This window comes from Acomys minous (genome assembly GCF_964271855.1).
Source record: "Acomys minous genome assembly, chromosome: 5".
Taxonomy (NCBI): Eukaryota; Metazoa; Chordata; class Mammalia; order Rodentia; family Muridae; genus Acomys; species Acomys minous.
Window position 1 is genome coordinate 71,227,685 of NC_140494.1, and position 16,618 is coordinate 71,244,302.

The 16,618-nt window shown below is 40.5% G+C and overlaps 1 protein-coding gene across 1 annotated transcript in view; it reads right to left on the bottom strand.

Moving 5' to 3' along the window:
* The window catches only part of DYNC2H1 (dynein cytoplasmic 2 heavy chain 1), a 181,813-nt gene that overhangs the window by 51,834 nt on the left and 113,361 nt on the right, over window positions 1-16,618 (bottom strand). The window contains exons 71-75 of the mRNA XM_084783098.1: window positions 13,447-13,512; window positions 12,196-12,246; window positions 10,393-10,470; window positions 7,179-7,310; window positions 5,436-5,508 (exon numbers count right to left, since the gene is read on the bottom strand). Coding sequence (XP_084639224.1) covers window positions 5,436-5,508; window positions 7,179-7,310; window positions 10,393-10,470; window positions 12,196-12,246; window positions 13,447-13,512 — 400 coding nt within the window. The remainder of the gene's footprint in view (window positions 1-5,435; window positions 5,509-7,178; window positions 7,311-10,392; window positions 10,471-12,195; window positions 12,247-13,446; window positions 13,513-16,618) is intronic.

The following is a 16,618-nucleotide window of genomic DNA, read 5'->3' on the forward strand; positions in this document are numbered from 1 at the left end:
CCAGTGTTAGTAAGTCAAAGGGAAGGTGCAAAGCAGCCTTCATCTCTGAGAGGCCCTGACACTCACAGGCACTGTGCTCTGCCCTCCTCCACTGTAAAACAACCAAGTACTTTGGAGCCAAGTAATCTAAGATCATTATCCTAGATTCCATGTATCCCCACCCACTGTGTTAAGCATTACACCAAGCAGTATATTTGCCTGCTATGTAAATCACATAAGAACCTTAACAAACAAACATAATGCTCATTTTTTGTGAAAGAAAACTAATATTCAAAAGAAGTTGAATGTCTTGCCCAAAGGTACCCAGACACTAAGAGCCAAGTGCATTCAAACAATTCACCTGGACTTTCCTACTCCATAGCCCTGAGCCAACTCTAAAGTCCTACTCAAATATGGGCCCCATAACATGGAGAGTAGGGACTACTTCGGACATGGACTCTGATACCCACTTGCAGATCACTTCCCCATGCTGGGCTGCCTTGTCAGGCCACAGAAGAAGAGGAAAGGCAGTCCAGATGAGATCTGATAGGCTGAGGTCAGATGCTAGGGGAGGAGGGTTCCCCTTTCTGAGGACTAGGGGAGGGAGGGAGAGGGTATGAAGAAGGGAGGTGGAACCAGGAGGAGATGAGGGAAGGGGCTACAATCAGGATGTAAAGTTAACAAATTAAAATAAAAATAAATCATTGAGAGAGAGAGAGAGACTAAAGTCCTAATAGGAATAATACATTTCCTATTATATGTAAATAGCTTTTATCCATAATGCATTATCTAAAGTTGAAAATGGTCACTTCCATTAAAAGCTAATGTGCAAAATAATATGGCACAGAAATATAAAAATAGCGGAGGTTGGGAGGCTGTAACATCCGGCAGAATGAACATAAAAGCAACTAGCGTTTCCAAATGTCTCCAGAGGAGAAATGAGTGAAACGGACAAGACAGTCTTTAAGACTCATGCAGTGAACACTTTCAAACAGGAATTCTGTGCCAGTGACAAGGCCAAGGGGACAGTAAGTGTGGACAGATGCCTAATGCACTGCCCTCACCCTCCTCTGCACCTCACTACAGCAACCCACGAGGATGACAGAATTCTCAGAGACAGTTGTTCTTATTACAAAGTGAAGTTTAGCCTTAACGGTCACTTAAGACTAATGAACTTAATCTAGAGGCATATTTTACAAATTTTATGCTTAACTAATTTTACACTGTCATTAATCACACACTTTTGAGAACTAATAAAAATGTTTTGTACTTGTTGTAATGTATGAAGAAATATATTTCTTCAGGATGGGGATGTAGTTAAGCGGAGACAGAGGTTGCCACGCCTAAGTCCTAAGCCCTATTCCTGGTACCTGTATTAAACAAGGGTTGTGGTGCATGCCAACAATAAGAAGGTGGAGACAGGAGGATCCAAAAGTAAGGTCTTTCCCAGCTTCATAGTTCAAGGCCAGCCTGGACTACAGGAGACTGAAGAAAAACAAACAAACAAACAAACAAACAAACAAACAAAAAAGGAAGAGAAGAGAAATACATCTGTTCAAGAGTAATTTCATTTATGTCTTAAAAAATTCAAACAAATGTTTTAAGACAACTGCACTAAATATAGTTTTATTTAGTAAAACAAATAAAAATTTTTAAAATATGCATGATCTTGACTCACTTCACAACTAAGATTTCCACACTTAAGAAGTAATGCCGTTTACAGTACAGAAGCACACACAAAGACACCCACTGCAGCTGCTGATGCTGTGTAAAGACTCAGGGAAGACACCACATTTAAAAAATAGAAGTCTGGATGAGAATTTCTAATAGCTTTAAAAAGCAATTGAAGTTATAAAAATGTTGTGGTAAAAGACAAATTACTGGGGGCAAACGTGGTTCTTAGATAGGATAGGCAAGCAAACTCCACACTGTAAAGTATATACACCAGTGTGTGTGAAAAATTAGAAAGATATTGGCAGACACATTAATGACAGAGTAACATGTGCTTTATCTCATCATCATCATCATCATCATCATCATCATCATCATCATCATCATTTCTGTATCCCCTGAGATTACCATAATGGGCGTATACTTAGTGGTAAAAATATGTCAAAACACAATCAAGACTCTTTCTTGTGAAATAACTACTGAAGGAGTTTCAGGACCTTGAACTGCCTGGTGTGGGCGCTGGAACTGAACCTGGGCCCTCTGCGAGAACAGCATATTCTCTTAAGTGCTGAGCCATCTCTCTAGTGAGGAATCTGGATTTTGTTCTGTGTATTATGAGAAGATTTTAAAGATTTTATACAACATGTTGGCAAGGACGCGGAGAAAGAGGAACACGACTCCATTGCTGGTGGGAGTGCAAACTTGTACAACCACTTTGGGAATCTGGTGCTTTCTCAGAAAACTGGGAGTAGCTCTACCATAAGACCCAGCTATGCCACTCCTGGGCACATATACAAAAGATGCGCCACCATACAACAAGGACACTTGCTCAACTATGTTCATAGCAGCTTTTTTCATAATAGCCAGAATCTGGAAACAACCCAGATGTTCCTTAACTAAAGAATAGATAAAGAAAATGTAGTTCATTTACACAATGGAATATTATTAAAAACAAGGACATTATGAAATGTGCAGGCAAATGGGTGGAACTGGAAAGGATCATCCTGTGTGAGGTAACCCAGACCCAGAAAGACACACATGGTATGCACTCACTTATAGCACCCATAGGATACCCACAGTACAATTCACAGACCCACAGAAGCTATGTGACAAGGAAGTCCCAAGGGAGGCCCTCCCTGAGTCTCATTCAGATTCAAGGGGAAATAGAATAGACAGAGGGAATGGAAGCAGAGCGAACTGGATACGAGACGATGTGGGGAGGGAGGTGGTGGTGGGGTCAGATGTGGGAAGAGGAGGTTAGAGGGATAGAGAGAAAAGGAAACCGAAGGCAGGGGCATCTCTGGGATAAGCTGGAGACTCGCTCGGGGTAGGCGCCTGGGAGGATATGGGCTGACTCTAGCTAACATTCCTAGCAGTGGAGGACATGGACACTGAAGTGGTCACCTCCTATTTCCAGGCAGGACTTTCAGTGGAAGGAATAAGACACCAACCAACCCACAAAACCTTGAACCCAAAATTTACCCTGCCAACAAGGTGTGCAGGGACAAAGATGGAGCAAAGATTGAGGGAAGGGCCAAACAGCAACTGGCCCACCCTGAGACCCGGGAGAGAGCCAATCCCTGACACTATTAACTATACTCAGCTACTCTTGCAAATGGGACCTAGCATAGCTGTCCTCTGAGAGGCTCCACCCAGCAGCGAACTGAAACAGTTGCAGAGACCCACAGCCAAACATTAGGCAGAGCTCAGGAAGTCTTGTGAAAGAGTTGGGGGAAGGACAGAGGGACCCGGAGGGGAAAAGAACTCTATAAGAGGGGAAAAGAACAGAGTCAACTAAGAACCATGGAGCCCACAGAGACGGAAGCACCAACCAAAGAGCATGCATGGATCAGATCTAGGCCCCTTCACATATGTAGCTAATGGGCATCTTGGTCTTCATGAGGGTCCCTCAGTAACTGGAGAGGGGGCTGTCTCTGACATGGACTCTGTTGCCTGCTTTTGGACCACTTTCCCCTAGCTGGGCTGCCTTGTCTGGCCTCAGTGGAAGAGGATGTGTTTAGTGCAGATTTGACTTGATGAGCTGGGGTAGTTTGGTAGAGGAGGGCTTCGCTTTTCTGAGGAGAAGGGGAAGGGGAAAGGAGGAAGAGGGTATGAGGGCTGGACAGGGAGGAGAGGTGAGAGGAGGCCATGACAGGGACATAAAGTGAAACGAAAAGAAAAAAATTTAAAAAGACTTTATAAAAAAAAAAATTCATGTAGGTTTCAGATTGTACAGCTTCTAGAGAGAAGGGACCAAAAACAAAACCCAACAAAACAACAAGGAAAACCAAGAAGAAGGGCAGGCCCTGGTTTAAGTGCCTGTATGTTCTATAAGCTTCTTAGGACATTGAGAACATAGTGAAAGACAAAGCTGTGCCTTCTGTGGCATACGTTGTAGCTAAAAGAGCAAGCAACTAATAAGCAAGTAACAAAATGTCAGATGTTAATGCAGCTAGAGAAAAAAAAACCAATATAAGAAAGACAGAAGGATGAGATGCAATTTTTCCAAAACGATGAGGGAAATCTTCATGTAAAAATCAAACAAAGCTGAGGGGAGACAATGAGGTAAAACTGACTGAGAAGCACAGTGGCTGCAGACTCACTGGCTGGACCAGGGTGTGCATGGAGGAGCATGAGTCTGAAGGGAGAGCAGAATGAGCACATGACACTGTGAGGATGCTTGGGAAGAGAGATGCCACCAGGGGCTTCAATGAGCACATGACACTGTGAGGATGCTTGGGAAGAGCGATGCCACCAGGGGCTTCACAAAAAAGTCACATGACTTAACTTGTCCCATGACAACCTAGCTGCTGTTGGAACAACTGAAGGTGAAGAAGACAGACGTCTGAGGGCAGCCACCTCACTTACACCACAGTGACTTAAGAAAGGGGGCAGTAGTGGGCAGGGATGAGACAAGTGGATTCTGGAAAAACTCTGAAGACACAAAAAAACAAATGAAAGCTGAGGGATAGCTGAGGTGACATTATGCTAACAATTTACTTAAGTTGTAGTAGTAAAGTAAACAAACTCAGAATAAATTTTGGAGTTAGAACCTAAAATATTTGCAAGTAAACCATAAGGGAGATAGGGTGAGAGAAATAAATTTGAGAACTTGTAACTTGAGAAGTTGATTAGATGCTAGGATCTAATGCCTGTGCCAATTGTATTAAACTTGTGCTATTAGACATTCATAGAAGCAACAGACAAACAGTTGCTAACAGGAGCCTAGAATCCCAGCTCCAAGGGCAGGGATTTTGGGTGTGCACCATGGCAACCAGCTATTCTCATGCTTAATGATTTTTACTAAATTTTCTTACAGAAATGGAATTATTTCCAGATGGGTGATTATTTTTTAATTCTTTTAATTCTTTCTCTATGAAAGGATAAAATAAAACTATAGTCTGAAAAGCAAATAGATTGACAATATTTTGTTTTAGATATACTAAAAATTACTAATTTTGAAGGCTATATTTCTTAAGGGTATAGTATCTAAATATATCTTATTGTAGCTGTGAATTTTTTCTAATTGAGCCTGAGGTAGTATCTACAATTTGCCAATATTTGAATGCCTTCTTTGTAACCCTGATAACATAGAAATAAAAAAAAACTTTCTTAAGAAAATAATTTTAAATATTTTTATCATAGTATGTCAATTATGTATTAAATTTAATTAAACACTGAGTATAATATAATTAGCATATAATATAGTTAGCATAAAATGAGATTTAAGCTCAAAAGAAGTCATCCAGGTCAAAGGTATAGACTTTGAAAATGGCTGTACTTACCCAGAGTCTTACAGACAAATAGAGCCATGGCACTCTGCAGTCTGTCTGGTCGTAGGGCCTGAACTACAAGAACCTAAAACAAAATGCAGAATCTTGTAAATAGGTGTTTCTCAGCAGCATTGACTAAACAATAGTCAATGATTACTAATTAATGTTTACAGAAATACGTGAGTAAGCACGTTGCATAGCATTTACTATGCTTGAAACTGTCACAATTGGTATGAACCAAGACTTCTATTTTGTGTCAAAAATTCCTTAAGGCAGTCATATAAGGTAAGCAGAGGTGAGCAAGGTAAGTCTTCAAGATACCAGAAAGGTCGCGATGTCTGTGAAGATGGCAGGGTAAACATGTGGCATCTGGCAGTAGCCTGACTGACATCTGAACTCTATTTCTGCTGAGTCCTGTGTATCTATAACATTCCTTTGATGTGTAAATGTTCATTTCTGGATGTTTTGCTGTTTTTTTAGCACATCTACTGAGATAGCATTCACTGCACAAGCAAACAGAATGAACTGGCGTCCATAATGGACAGCGCAAGGGAAGAGGACCATTCCCCAGGGTGCTGATTTTCAGAGCCTGTGCCCAGCTCAAGTTAAGGGCACCCACAGAGGTCACACCACCCTCTTTTGAAATGAAGTTCTAAAAGTTCCCTTTCCTTCACATTAAATCCTCTCCTTAGATACAACTCTTTAAAATAAGTAAAAGAAGAATCTATATCATTTATAGTTTAGTTGCATTTTAAAAGACTTCTTTTCCTGTCACAGGATCCCACTTGGACCAAAGGCAGAGAGAAGAACAAGAGGTACAGGGGGCACCCACTTGGAAATGTCGGGGTCCTGTCTAGATAAAGTCACCAAAGCAGAAAGCTCTTCCACAGGAAGGGAACACCAACCCACCCACAAATTTATCCTGCCTACAAGATATACAGGGATAAAAGATGGGACAGGGATTGAAGGAACAGTCAGCCTATGAGTGGCCCAACTTGAGATCCACCCCATTCGAGAGAGGCAACCCTTGACACTATTAACAATACGTGCCGTCCTTGCAGACAGGAACCTAACATCTGAGAGGCTTCACCCAGCAGATAACAGAACAGCCAATCGTTAGATGGAACTCAGGAAGCTTTATGGAAAAGTTAGGGGAAGGATTGAGGGAGCTGGAGCGGTCAAGGGCACCACAAGAAGGACTATGTAGCCAACTAACCTGGGTTCAGGGGGCTCATAGAGACTGAACCACCAACCAAAGGGCATGCACGGACTGGTCCTAGGACGCCTGCACATATGAAGCTGATGGGCTGCTTGGTCTTCATGTGGGTCCCTAAATAACTGGAGCGGGGGGGCTGTGTCTGACTTTAACTCTGTCGCCTCCCTCTGAATGCTGTTTCCCTAGCAGGGCTGCCTTGTCTTGTCTCAGGGAAAGAGGACTTGATGTAATAAGGAGGGTTGGAAGCTGGGGGGGGGGCTGGGAGGAGTATGGAGGAAGTGAGTGCGAGGCTGGGCCTAGAAGAAGAGGAGGGAGCTGGGCTGTGATGGGGATGTAAAATGAACAAATAAATTAATTAATGAAGAAAAACGATTTTAATAAATAAACTGAGAGCCCTTTCAAAAAGAAAAGAGGGCCACATGTAGATGAAAGTTACATACCACATGAAGAGCAAATGTTTTACTTAAAACAGCGTCTTGAGGACAAGAAAAACATCACAGTTTGATTTTGTTCTGCATTTGGATAACACTAAAATTTACCTGCTGAAATAAGGACACTTTCTTTGCAAGAATTGATGGAAACTCCTGTTCACACATTGAGTGATGATAGTAAGTGCGCCAAAGTGCCACATCGTCAAAGCAGAGGGTCTGGTAGAGACTGGGCAGAGAGATCTAAAGTAGAAATTAGCACATGTTAGGAGTTTCAACTATAGACATGAATATACCTTATAAAAATTACAAAAGCCAAAGAAAGCTATACTATGTATACTTATCACTTATTCCCTACTTCATAATGGTTTGCCTCATCTTTCAAGGTCAGAAACAGCATGGTGAACTCATCCACATTAAAGCCACTAATGCACTCCGTAGGTAGTATTTATAACCAATATTCATAAGAAATATTTTCTGTACACAAAGACATTTGTACCTAGCTATGTCCACCACCATCAAAACCAATTGCAAGTGCTAGGGACAGAGGAGCTGAAGGCATGCTAAATTGCAAGTACAGCTCTAGCAAAGAGGATGATCATGCTAAACAAGCTGCCATTGAGGTGCCACTGAGGCCATCTCAATTAGGTTTCAGTTTCAGTGGTAGGCTTCAAGTTTTCTCTGTGCAGCTTTTACAAAACCCTTCTACAGCAGCTTAGCAAGCATTCCGCCCTGAGTTTCCCATCTCACTCCTCCCTGCCACCTTTGATCACCTTCAACAAGAGTCATGCAAAGTGACTGGAGCCAGAGGTCTTTACTTCTTTTGCTGCAGTTGGTTCTTGGGGACAGTCACATCCAGCAAAGTCTCCTTGTTCACCCCCTGAATTCCTACCTGTGCACATTTGTTTCTGAAATGAACTCAGTACTATACTGAAATCTTGCCCCACAATGTGTGTGTGTGTGTGTGTGTGTGTGTGTGTGTGTGTGTGTGTGTAACTTTTAAAATAAAAGTCACCTTAAGAGCTTTGCCTCCTGCCCAACTCTGATCTTTTGTAACATCAGCAAATCCTTCAGAAAACATGTTTTCTCTAAACATATTTGCTTATGTATCTGTATGTGACCATAGTTTCTTTTGCCTCTAAATTTTCAAATCTACCTTGCTAGGTCACATGTATCTATTCAATTCTTAGATTTTACCTTAAACAATATCACGTCTCAGAGATTTACTAAATATATTCATTTCCCCATTTCCGTGTTCTCTATTCCCCAACTTGTTCCAAGGATGGATAATACGGGTAGTATTATGGCTATGATATGAATGTGAACAGTAATATGAAGTGTAAATCTGCATGGAAGAACTGCATCTGCACTGTAGAACTTCATGGATAGACTCAGGTATGAAGAATGTTAGGATACTGTGTCATTATATAACTAACTAAAATTAAACAATACAATTTAACACACCTTTAACTTAAACAGTTTTAATAAATGACCCTAAGACTTGGGATGATATCTGAGAGTTGTCTATTAGCTTCAACATCAACTTGCACAAGCGGCATCACTCCTAACACCACTGTACTAACACAACTGCCCCCTCATCATCTAAGCACTCTGAGGTAGGCTACGCAGCACAGGCAGGGGGTCCTCTGGCTATGCATTAGGCATCAGACCAAACGACCAGGACTGTGGGTCTTGTGTGGTGCAACAATATTAAATAGCAATTTTCCAGTATGTTACTGACAATGTGAGTCTGTTCGTGAAAGTTTTTTTTACTCGATAAAATAAACATTTGTCATTCCTTTGATAGTAAAGAAAACCACAACTGTATTATAGTTGTAATAATACAAAATAATTCAGTTATAAGAGAAGGTCTGATTTAAGGCTATTGCACTAGGAAGATATAAATACACAAGTTCAATGCTTAATACGACTCAGAAAATACAATAGATATAGCCAAGAATAAACAATAAACAATTACTGAGAAAACTTCAGCGGTAAGGAAAGACTTTAACTAGATGAACTGACTAGGACCCTCTCTCAACCAGGTCATGGTGAGATGGCACAGGATATCATGGATTACTGACACTGAAGATGAGAGAATTCTGAGCAAACAGAATACTGAGTTCTTGGTAAAATAAGACTTCACAATGAAGTTTATAGATAGGCATAAGGAAAGGATCAGCAGGTTGATTTAAGTTAGGTCAACAAAGGAACTCTAGTTATTGACACTATAATGGCCTATAATAAGCATGAAGAGAATAACAAATGATATAAATATATATTAACTTTATCAATAAAAACTTATGGGGAAAAGGCATATACTGTAGTGGTAAAAGGCCCCAGACTCTGAAGAAGAAACTGCAGCTTTGACTCCCGCCCCACTTTCCCAGCTGCTTCACTGCTCAATCAGTGCCATCACCACAGCTGTGTCCTGAGGCGTCAGCACTGTGTAATAAGACAGCCATCTTAAACGTCTGCAGAATGGCTTAGAGGGACCCATCGATAACTGCTGCTCATCTTGACTGTTTTCTTCATGGGCTACTATAGAACTATATACTTGTAAGGAAAATGGGCCAAAAAAGAGAAAGAGGGAAAACACTTGTCTTTCATCTTTATAAACACAACACTTTGGGCTGAGCAATTACAATAAGCTGAAGGAGGGAGGTACCACACTAATTCCTCAGCAGTTTAAACAGAGAGATTTTATGTCCTTACTGCAGAAATATCAGAACTAATATAAGTTACACGTACAAAATGTCAATAGAACTAAAACATGCAAACAAAATAAAATATCCCCCAAAACAGAATAGAACTCCCTTCCATGGGAGCTAGTTATGGCTCCCTGGCTAAAGAGTCTCCTCTGCAAGCATGAGCTCAGAACCCCAGAGCACACACAACAAGCCAGGCATGTGACACGTGTCTGTAACTCTAGCTCTGGGTGTTGGAGACAGGAGGGTCCCTTGTCCTTGCTGGTCACTCAGTCTAGTCACTCACTGGGCTCTGGGCTCAGTGAGAAACCCTGTCTCAGAAAAAAGAAAAGATAATCAACCTTGCTCAGCATGGTAGTGAACACCTATAATCCCAGCACTCAGAGAGGCAAAGGCAGACAGATCTCTAGAAGTTCGAGGACAGCCTGGTCTATAAAGTAAGTCCAGGACCGCCAAAGCTACACAAAGAAACCTCGTCTCAAAAAAAAAACAAGAAACAAATAAAAATATTCACCCCTGACTTCCATATGCAACATTGTACATGTGCACTGACATACAATATGCAAAAAACACATGCACGGGTTGTTTTTACTTAATTGTTTTTTTAAGGAAAATACCTTCAATGTTGCCACTGCCCAGCTTCTTTCCTGATCAATCCACGATGGAAGCTGATCACGAATTCTCTGTTGAGAGTCCTTCAGTAAAAGCAATTTTCCTTAATTGGTAACATTCATTTGGTAAAATTTTTTAAAAAAGCAGCTGACAAGCTATTTTTATTAATACAATTTTGCAAACAAAACATTCTATATAGTACTTTTTTATTTTAAATATTTTATTATGTTTCTTTTTTAACATATACATTTATATTATTACACTTGAATAAAATAAACTACATATAGCAGGAAGAACCATGAGACAAGTAGAACTTATGTAAACGTTACATTCATAGTGATTTGGTTATTTGTATTTGGCAAACTTGAAGTAAACATCCTTCCTATCTTGTTGGGTCTAAACTTCTGAATAGAGGTTAATATCTATCATATGTCATCTCTGTTAACTTAAAATATCTGAGAAGGCTAAAGATGACGCTCCGGCATTATAGAGAGTGTTCAGGCAGTAAACTGTCTCAGACATTTTTTTCATTTTGGAAGCTGCTAACCTGCACTCCAGGTTCACTCAGGTATTTAAGTTTTATCCCTTCTCAAGTCTCTGATGATTTTGAAGAGCAGATAGTTTAGTCTTTCAATTAAGCTTAGTAGGTTAGGGGTTAAAATGGTTTTAGATCAAGATAGATGTTTTAAGTTAATACATAGTACTTCTTTGTATTTAATAAATCACCATGGTAAGACACGAGACAACTTTGGTAGAGAGAAGCCCACTGAGATCAAACAAGGCGTCCACTCTTATGAAACAAGGAAAGTGTTAAATGTCACTGGAAGTTGTCACAACGCTACAGTGCTACAGTATTTTTAACTCCGTCTTGCATTTCAAACATGCCCTGTAGGAGGCACAGGGGAGCAATAGGGGAGCCAGAAATGTTAGCTCACAGTGCTCCTTCATGGAAAGAAATGCCCAGAAAGCTGCATTCTAGCCTGGTCATCTTGGTGCTGTCTGTGTTGCCAGGTCCTCCCACAAACTCTTATCACCAGCTTGTTCTTAACGGTCACTCTACAGAAGCCATCTTAATGGAAGCTGTCACATGTACTTTACAGGGCTTCGGTGTAGTCATGTCCCATCTTTATACTGTTACGCTGTTCCTCAAGAAGACTTATGCATGCTTTATTGTGCACACAGGATGGAGTTAGTATTACTGGAAAAATTTTCACCGAATTATGCTGTGCTTAAATATGTCTAAAATGAACTCATGGTCAGACTGCTGAAGTTTGAATCAACAATGGCTACTGAGCCATGTTGAATGGAACTGCACTCTTGCCTCCTGTGGATGTTACTCTGCGGGCTTCAGTGATTGCAGAGACCCCCACAAAGACATAGGTTGTGTTGTATTTTCAGTGCATCAATTTCAAGAGTATTATATACTATTCAGGCAAATACAAAATTAATTCAAAAAGCTGTATGTTTCAATAGAGTTTTAAAGTTTTAAAAAGTTATCTTTAAGGTTCAGCTATATAAGAAATAATTTTCCTAAAGATTATAACATTTTTCTTACAACAAAATATAAATTCTGTAAAATAAATAATGTTACTTTCTCAGTATTTAATGTTTTTCTCCAAAGCTGTAAGTTTTCAAGGTTTAAAAATATATTAAGCCCATTTTATAGTAAGGAAACACAGGTCAGGACATATTTTTCTTAAAAAAGTATAATTTAAACAATAATTTAAAACTCCTGTGCTACGATTGTATTTCATAAAACCAAAGGCCAGAACTTGTTCCCCTAGGAGAGAAATCACACTTTAACTCACAGCTTTGCGCAGCATGTCTCCAACAACCACACCAGTGAACGTATCCCATTCCTAGTGAATAAAACGCGAGGAACATAATATCAGAACACAGCCAGCCAGCAGCACTGTTTCACACAGGACAGCTGACAATGCAGCTTCCTCAGAACTTGGCACAGCAGCTCCCACTTCTTCAAGCAGGCCGGCACTAGGGAGTCATGTGCCACTACAAAATATGCATGAAGCCTACCAGGGGCAGCTGCATTTGGACAGAAATGCCCTATACCATGCATGGCACACTCATCACATACACTGTTGACAGTCGTTCCATGATGGCTGCTCACTAATACAGACACAGTCACGTCCAGCAAGGTTAGAACTGGTGTGTGCTAGACAAAACTAATGACGCTATCCAGGAAGGCACAGCAGTGCACATAAGGCCAGAAAACCAACTGATCGTCATTTTAAAAATTACATAAAAGATAGCGAAGTTAATAAAAATTATTAGAACCAAGTTATCAAGTTCAGGAGAAAGTACACAGATAAGGCCACAGCATGTGGAATTAGAAAATAAGAAAGAACACAGGAAGAGCTGTGAATGGTCTGTTCTTTAACTATTGGTCATGAAAACCTAGGAGATAAGTAAAATCTGGCATAGTGCTAGAGAGGAGTAGATTGAACTTCTCATTGCCCTAGCACCCTTGCTGCTCAATTACCCCTCTATGATATTCAAGCAATAATGAAAATTTAAGAATAAACACAGCAGAGATGGATTAATTTAGTTCTAGCTCAACTGAGTGTCATGAGTATTAGATGTGGTTACTTGACAGACCAGAAAAAAAGATTCTGGACCAAGAATACACGATGACCCCAGGGGTCCCACGAAGTCTGTGCAACCCCCGCCCCTCCCACTTTACATGCTGACTCTGTAGGTGAACAGAAGGGATCAGCAGTGCAGTTGTGTGCATGTATTACAACTTTCCCCCTTTCTCAGTTGTACTGCTTAGAACAGTAAAGTTATGGTATCCTCAGGAAGAGGGCCTGGGTCATAGTAACAAAAATTGCGGGTAAATTACTGACATTTCTTTCCTTCTGTTACCCCACAATTCTGGGTATACATAAGGGGGAAGGAACTGGGAAACAGTACCTCACAAAAATCACTTAGAAAATATTAGTATAACTTGCAGCCTGAAGTCAAGTCTAGCCTAAGGAAAACCCTGCCTGTCTGTTACGTTCTCCATAGCTCCAGGATTTTCTGCCTTCAGTACTACTTACGTTTTCGTGAAAAAGTTCAGGGTGCATACCTCGAACAAAATGCAAAGCAAACATCAACTGGTCAGCCTGCAAAGAAGCACAGGGTTGCACTTTGCTATTTCTTAATTTGTCTTCAATTTAGAGGGTATAGTTCTGTGTTGTCCTTTTTCCCACCAGTAATACAAGTGACTTCAGCTTCCACTCACATAGAGTGAGCCATATGTTCAAATTGTCTCCAGATTAAGAGAACAAATGTACTAAAAGGCAATAAATATATACCTTTGACATCTTTATCACTGTTTTATCCCTTATGATGGATATATATCTATACACATACAACTCACAGCATTACATATTTATCTGGACATTTTCCCTTCACACTAAGATAGCACTGCAGTGTCATCTTACTACAGAAAAGAAAAAGGCCTATGCCATTCTACAAGCCTCTGGTCACCCACTGGGATTTCTAAGCTAATGCTAATAATTAGTGATCAGCACTAGCTGGAAATGTGTGGCCCATAAGGGTAAGAAAACCATGGAATTACAGTGTCACACATGCTTTAAGTCTAGCCAACCAGTCTCCCATCATTTCCAAGGTGGAAATGACAAAAGAAGTCATTCTTCTGTCTTCTGTCTTCTGGTTGTCTAGCTGTGATAATAGATCTCTTAGCCACGCTATTTAACAAGGATGTCATAAGGAGGAACCAAGACTCAGGAGAACCAAAAGCCACAAAGTATAAAGGAAGAGAAAGCATGGGCAGCACATGGGCACATTACTCCCACCCAAATTCAAGTACATTACAGATGAATGGATCAAACTAAGAATTTCTCAAAGTCTTGGCTTTTTAAAAATCTTGCCATCATCCAAAACTGAGCATAGATTTTCGATTCATAAAATTTTTCATCAACTTTACTTATCAGGTTAAAAGTCTTTATCATTTTAAGTAAGTGTCAGTTTATCTCAATAGGTTTGAGTTCTGTTAGAAACTATATGTATACACACACACATACACACACACACATATGTGTATATATACTAGTGAACTCCCTATATGATTTGCTGGTTGAAAGAAGGAAACAAAAGATGAGTAGGGCACTGCATGGTTTTCAATCTGCCACATCCCATTCAATTACATACAGCATTCCAGTAAATAGTTAGAGGAACCCATTGGATTAGTTGGACCATGGTGTGAGTCTTTATAGAACGCTATAGAACAAGCTCATGTGTGTACTGTGCTTGTTTCCTTGGCAGTCTGCTAGCAAGTAATCTTAAACACCAAGTAGAATGCTTCTGGATTCTAACTTCAGCACACTCTACCTCCGAGTAAAGAAAAAGTTCATTCATAGCTTCCTGCTCTGTACAATGGAACAATCGTATTGTAAGCATTAACTAAAATAAGGCACTTACCCACCACAACTAACATGTAATAACACTCTGACGTAATGGTAGACTGACTGCACAGCAGTGAAAAGGAAATGCACGTCACACTATTCTTCCAATTCTATAATTCTCAAGATACAGTTAAAAAAAAAACACCTGTATGTTAGCAAACATAGGTCTATTCTACAGCATCCACTCCTTTTAAATCCGTTCAGTGAGAAGCACTGGGCTCCTGGCACCTGAGGAAGAAAGCCATATTCCATGACAAAAGAGTTGAGACAGCACAGAAGTCAAGTCCGAGCCTTGGATCTGCAGCTAACTCAGGCATTGTAATGGGCAACACTATGCACATTCATGATACTGTGAGACAAACAGAGTGGCGGGGATGCAAAATGGGAAGCTCCAGAACCATGCAAATAGAAGAAAGTTGTCCAAACTGTCAAGAGCCACTTCACAAGGTAGAGATCATAAGGTTCCTGCACTCATCCAGAGAACACTATGATTTTCACACAAGAGTATCAAATCACTAGTTTATAATCATGAAGTATTAGCATTCGCTTATTTAAAAACAGTATCTGCCTCAATTTTACTCAAGGAGCAAATTCCTGCAAAGAAAACCAAGGAAAACCACACAGAAAAGGAAGAAGTATAAAAGGAAAAACTATTCTTTTTTCGCATACATTGTTCTTTCTACATCTGGTATATATGACAGCAACATTCCAGAAGGAACAGGAAATATCGAGACATACTTTCTCAGTGCTCCACTCAGTGCTCCTTCCAGAGCACCTCCCAGCGCTCAGGTGCCCCCAGTGCTTCTCCCTGGTAGTCCCTTGCTCTCCATCTCCTCCCAGAGCTCCCCAGTGCTCCCCAGGTGCTTGCTACCATGCTCCCCCAACTCCTCCCAGAGCATCTCCCAAAACCTTCATGTTTTCCAATGCTCCTCTTCAGTGCTCCTCCCAGCACCTCCCCACAAGGCTCCTGCCACAGAGCAAGTCACCATGCTCTTCCCCACATCCTCTTATCACAATAAAAACCTACAAAAACAGTTGTTTTGTTTTTTAATCCCAAAAGATTGGCTGGGGGAAGAAATTATAAAAGTACATGCACGACTTTTCTGTGGTTTTGTAGTGTGATAAGGTTGGGGAGAACAAGTATGTAATTACACTTCTCCTGAGTACTGACGTCAGTGTTCTCATCTCCTAAAGAAAGACAAAGCACAGGCAGCTTTCTCTACTTTGGTCAGTTTGTTAAACATCAGTCATTTTCTGTTTCAGGTCAAGTTGCATTCAGTCTGATGTGACCTGAATACCAGTCCATCTTAAGTCTAGAGTCCACTGTGGACACACACTGTCACCAACATGACAGTAGAGCTTCGTGAGTGACACTTGGGATATGAAAGTGCTTCTACCCTCATTAACACGACAGTCTAAATGCTGAGAAATCGATCTTATGGTTTATGATTGATGTACTTTGGCAACTTTCACCATTAATCAGACACTATGGAATTCTGAAATCATACTCCATAGTTAGAGAAATGGATTTTACAAAACAGACATTTTATCAATTAAAAACATTTCTCAGAACTTGTAGATCATGGTGACATTTTCAAGACTTGCCAGTTATTTCCAATAGATAAGTTCCAGGCAGGCAATGGGAGTCTCCACGTGCCCACTGAGATACTGAGTCAGGCCTCTCAGCCTCTCTCCCACTATAACAAAAGGCTGTGAAGCACACCCTGAAAGTATTTTTAAAGGGTAAAGTGACTCCAAAAAGCAATGCTCTGTATAGTCTACTGAAACACTAAAATTAGCT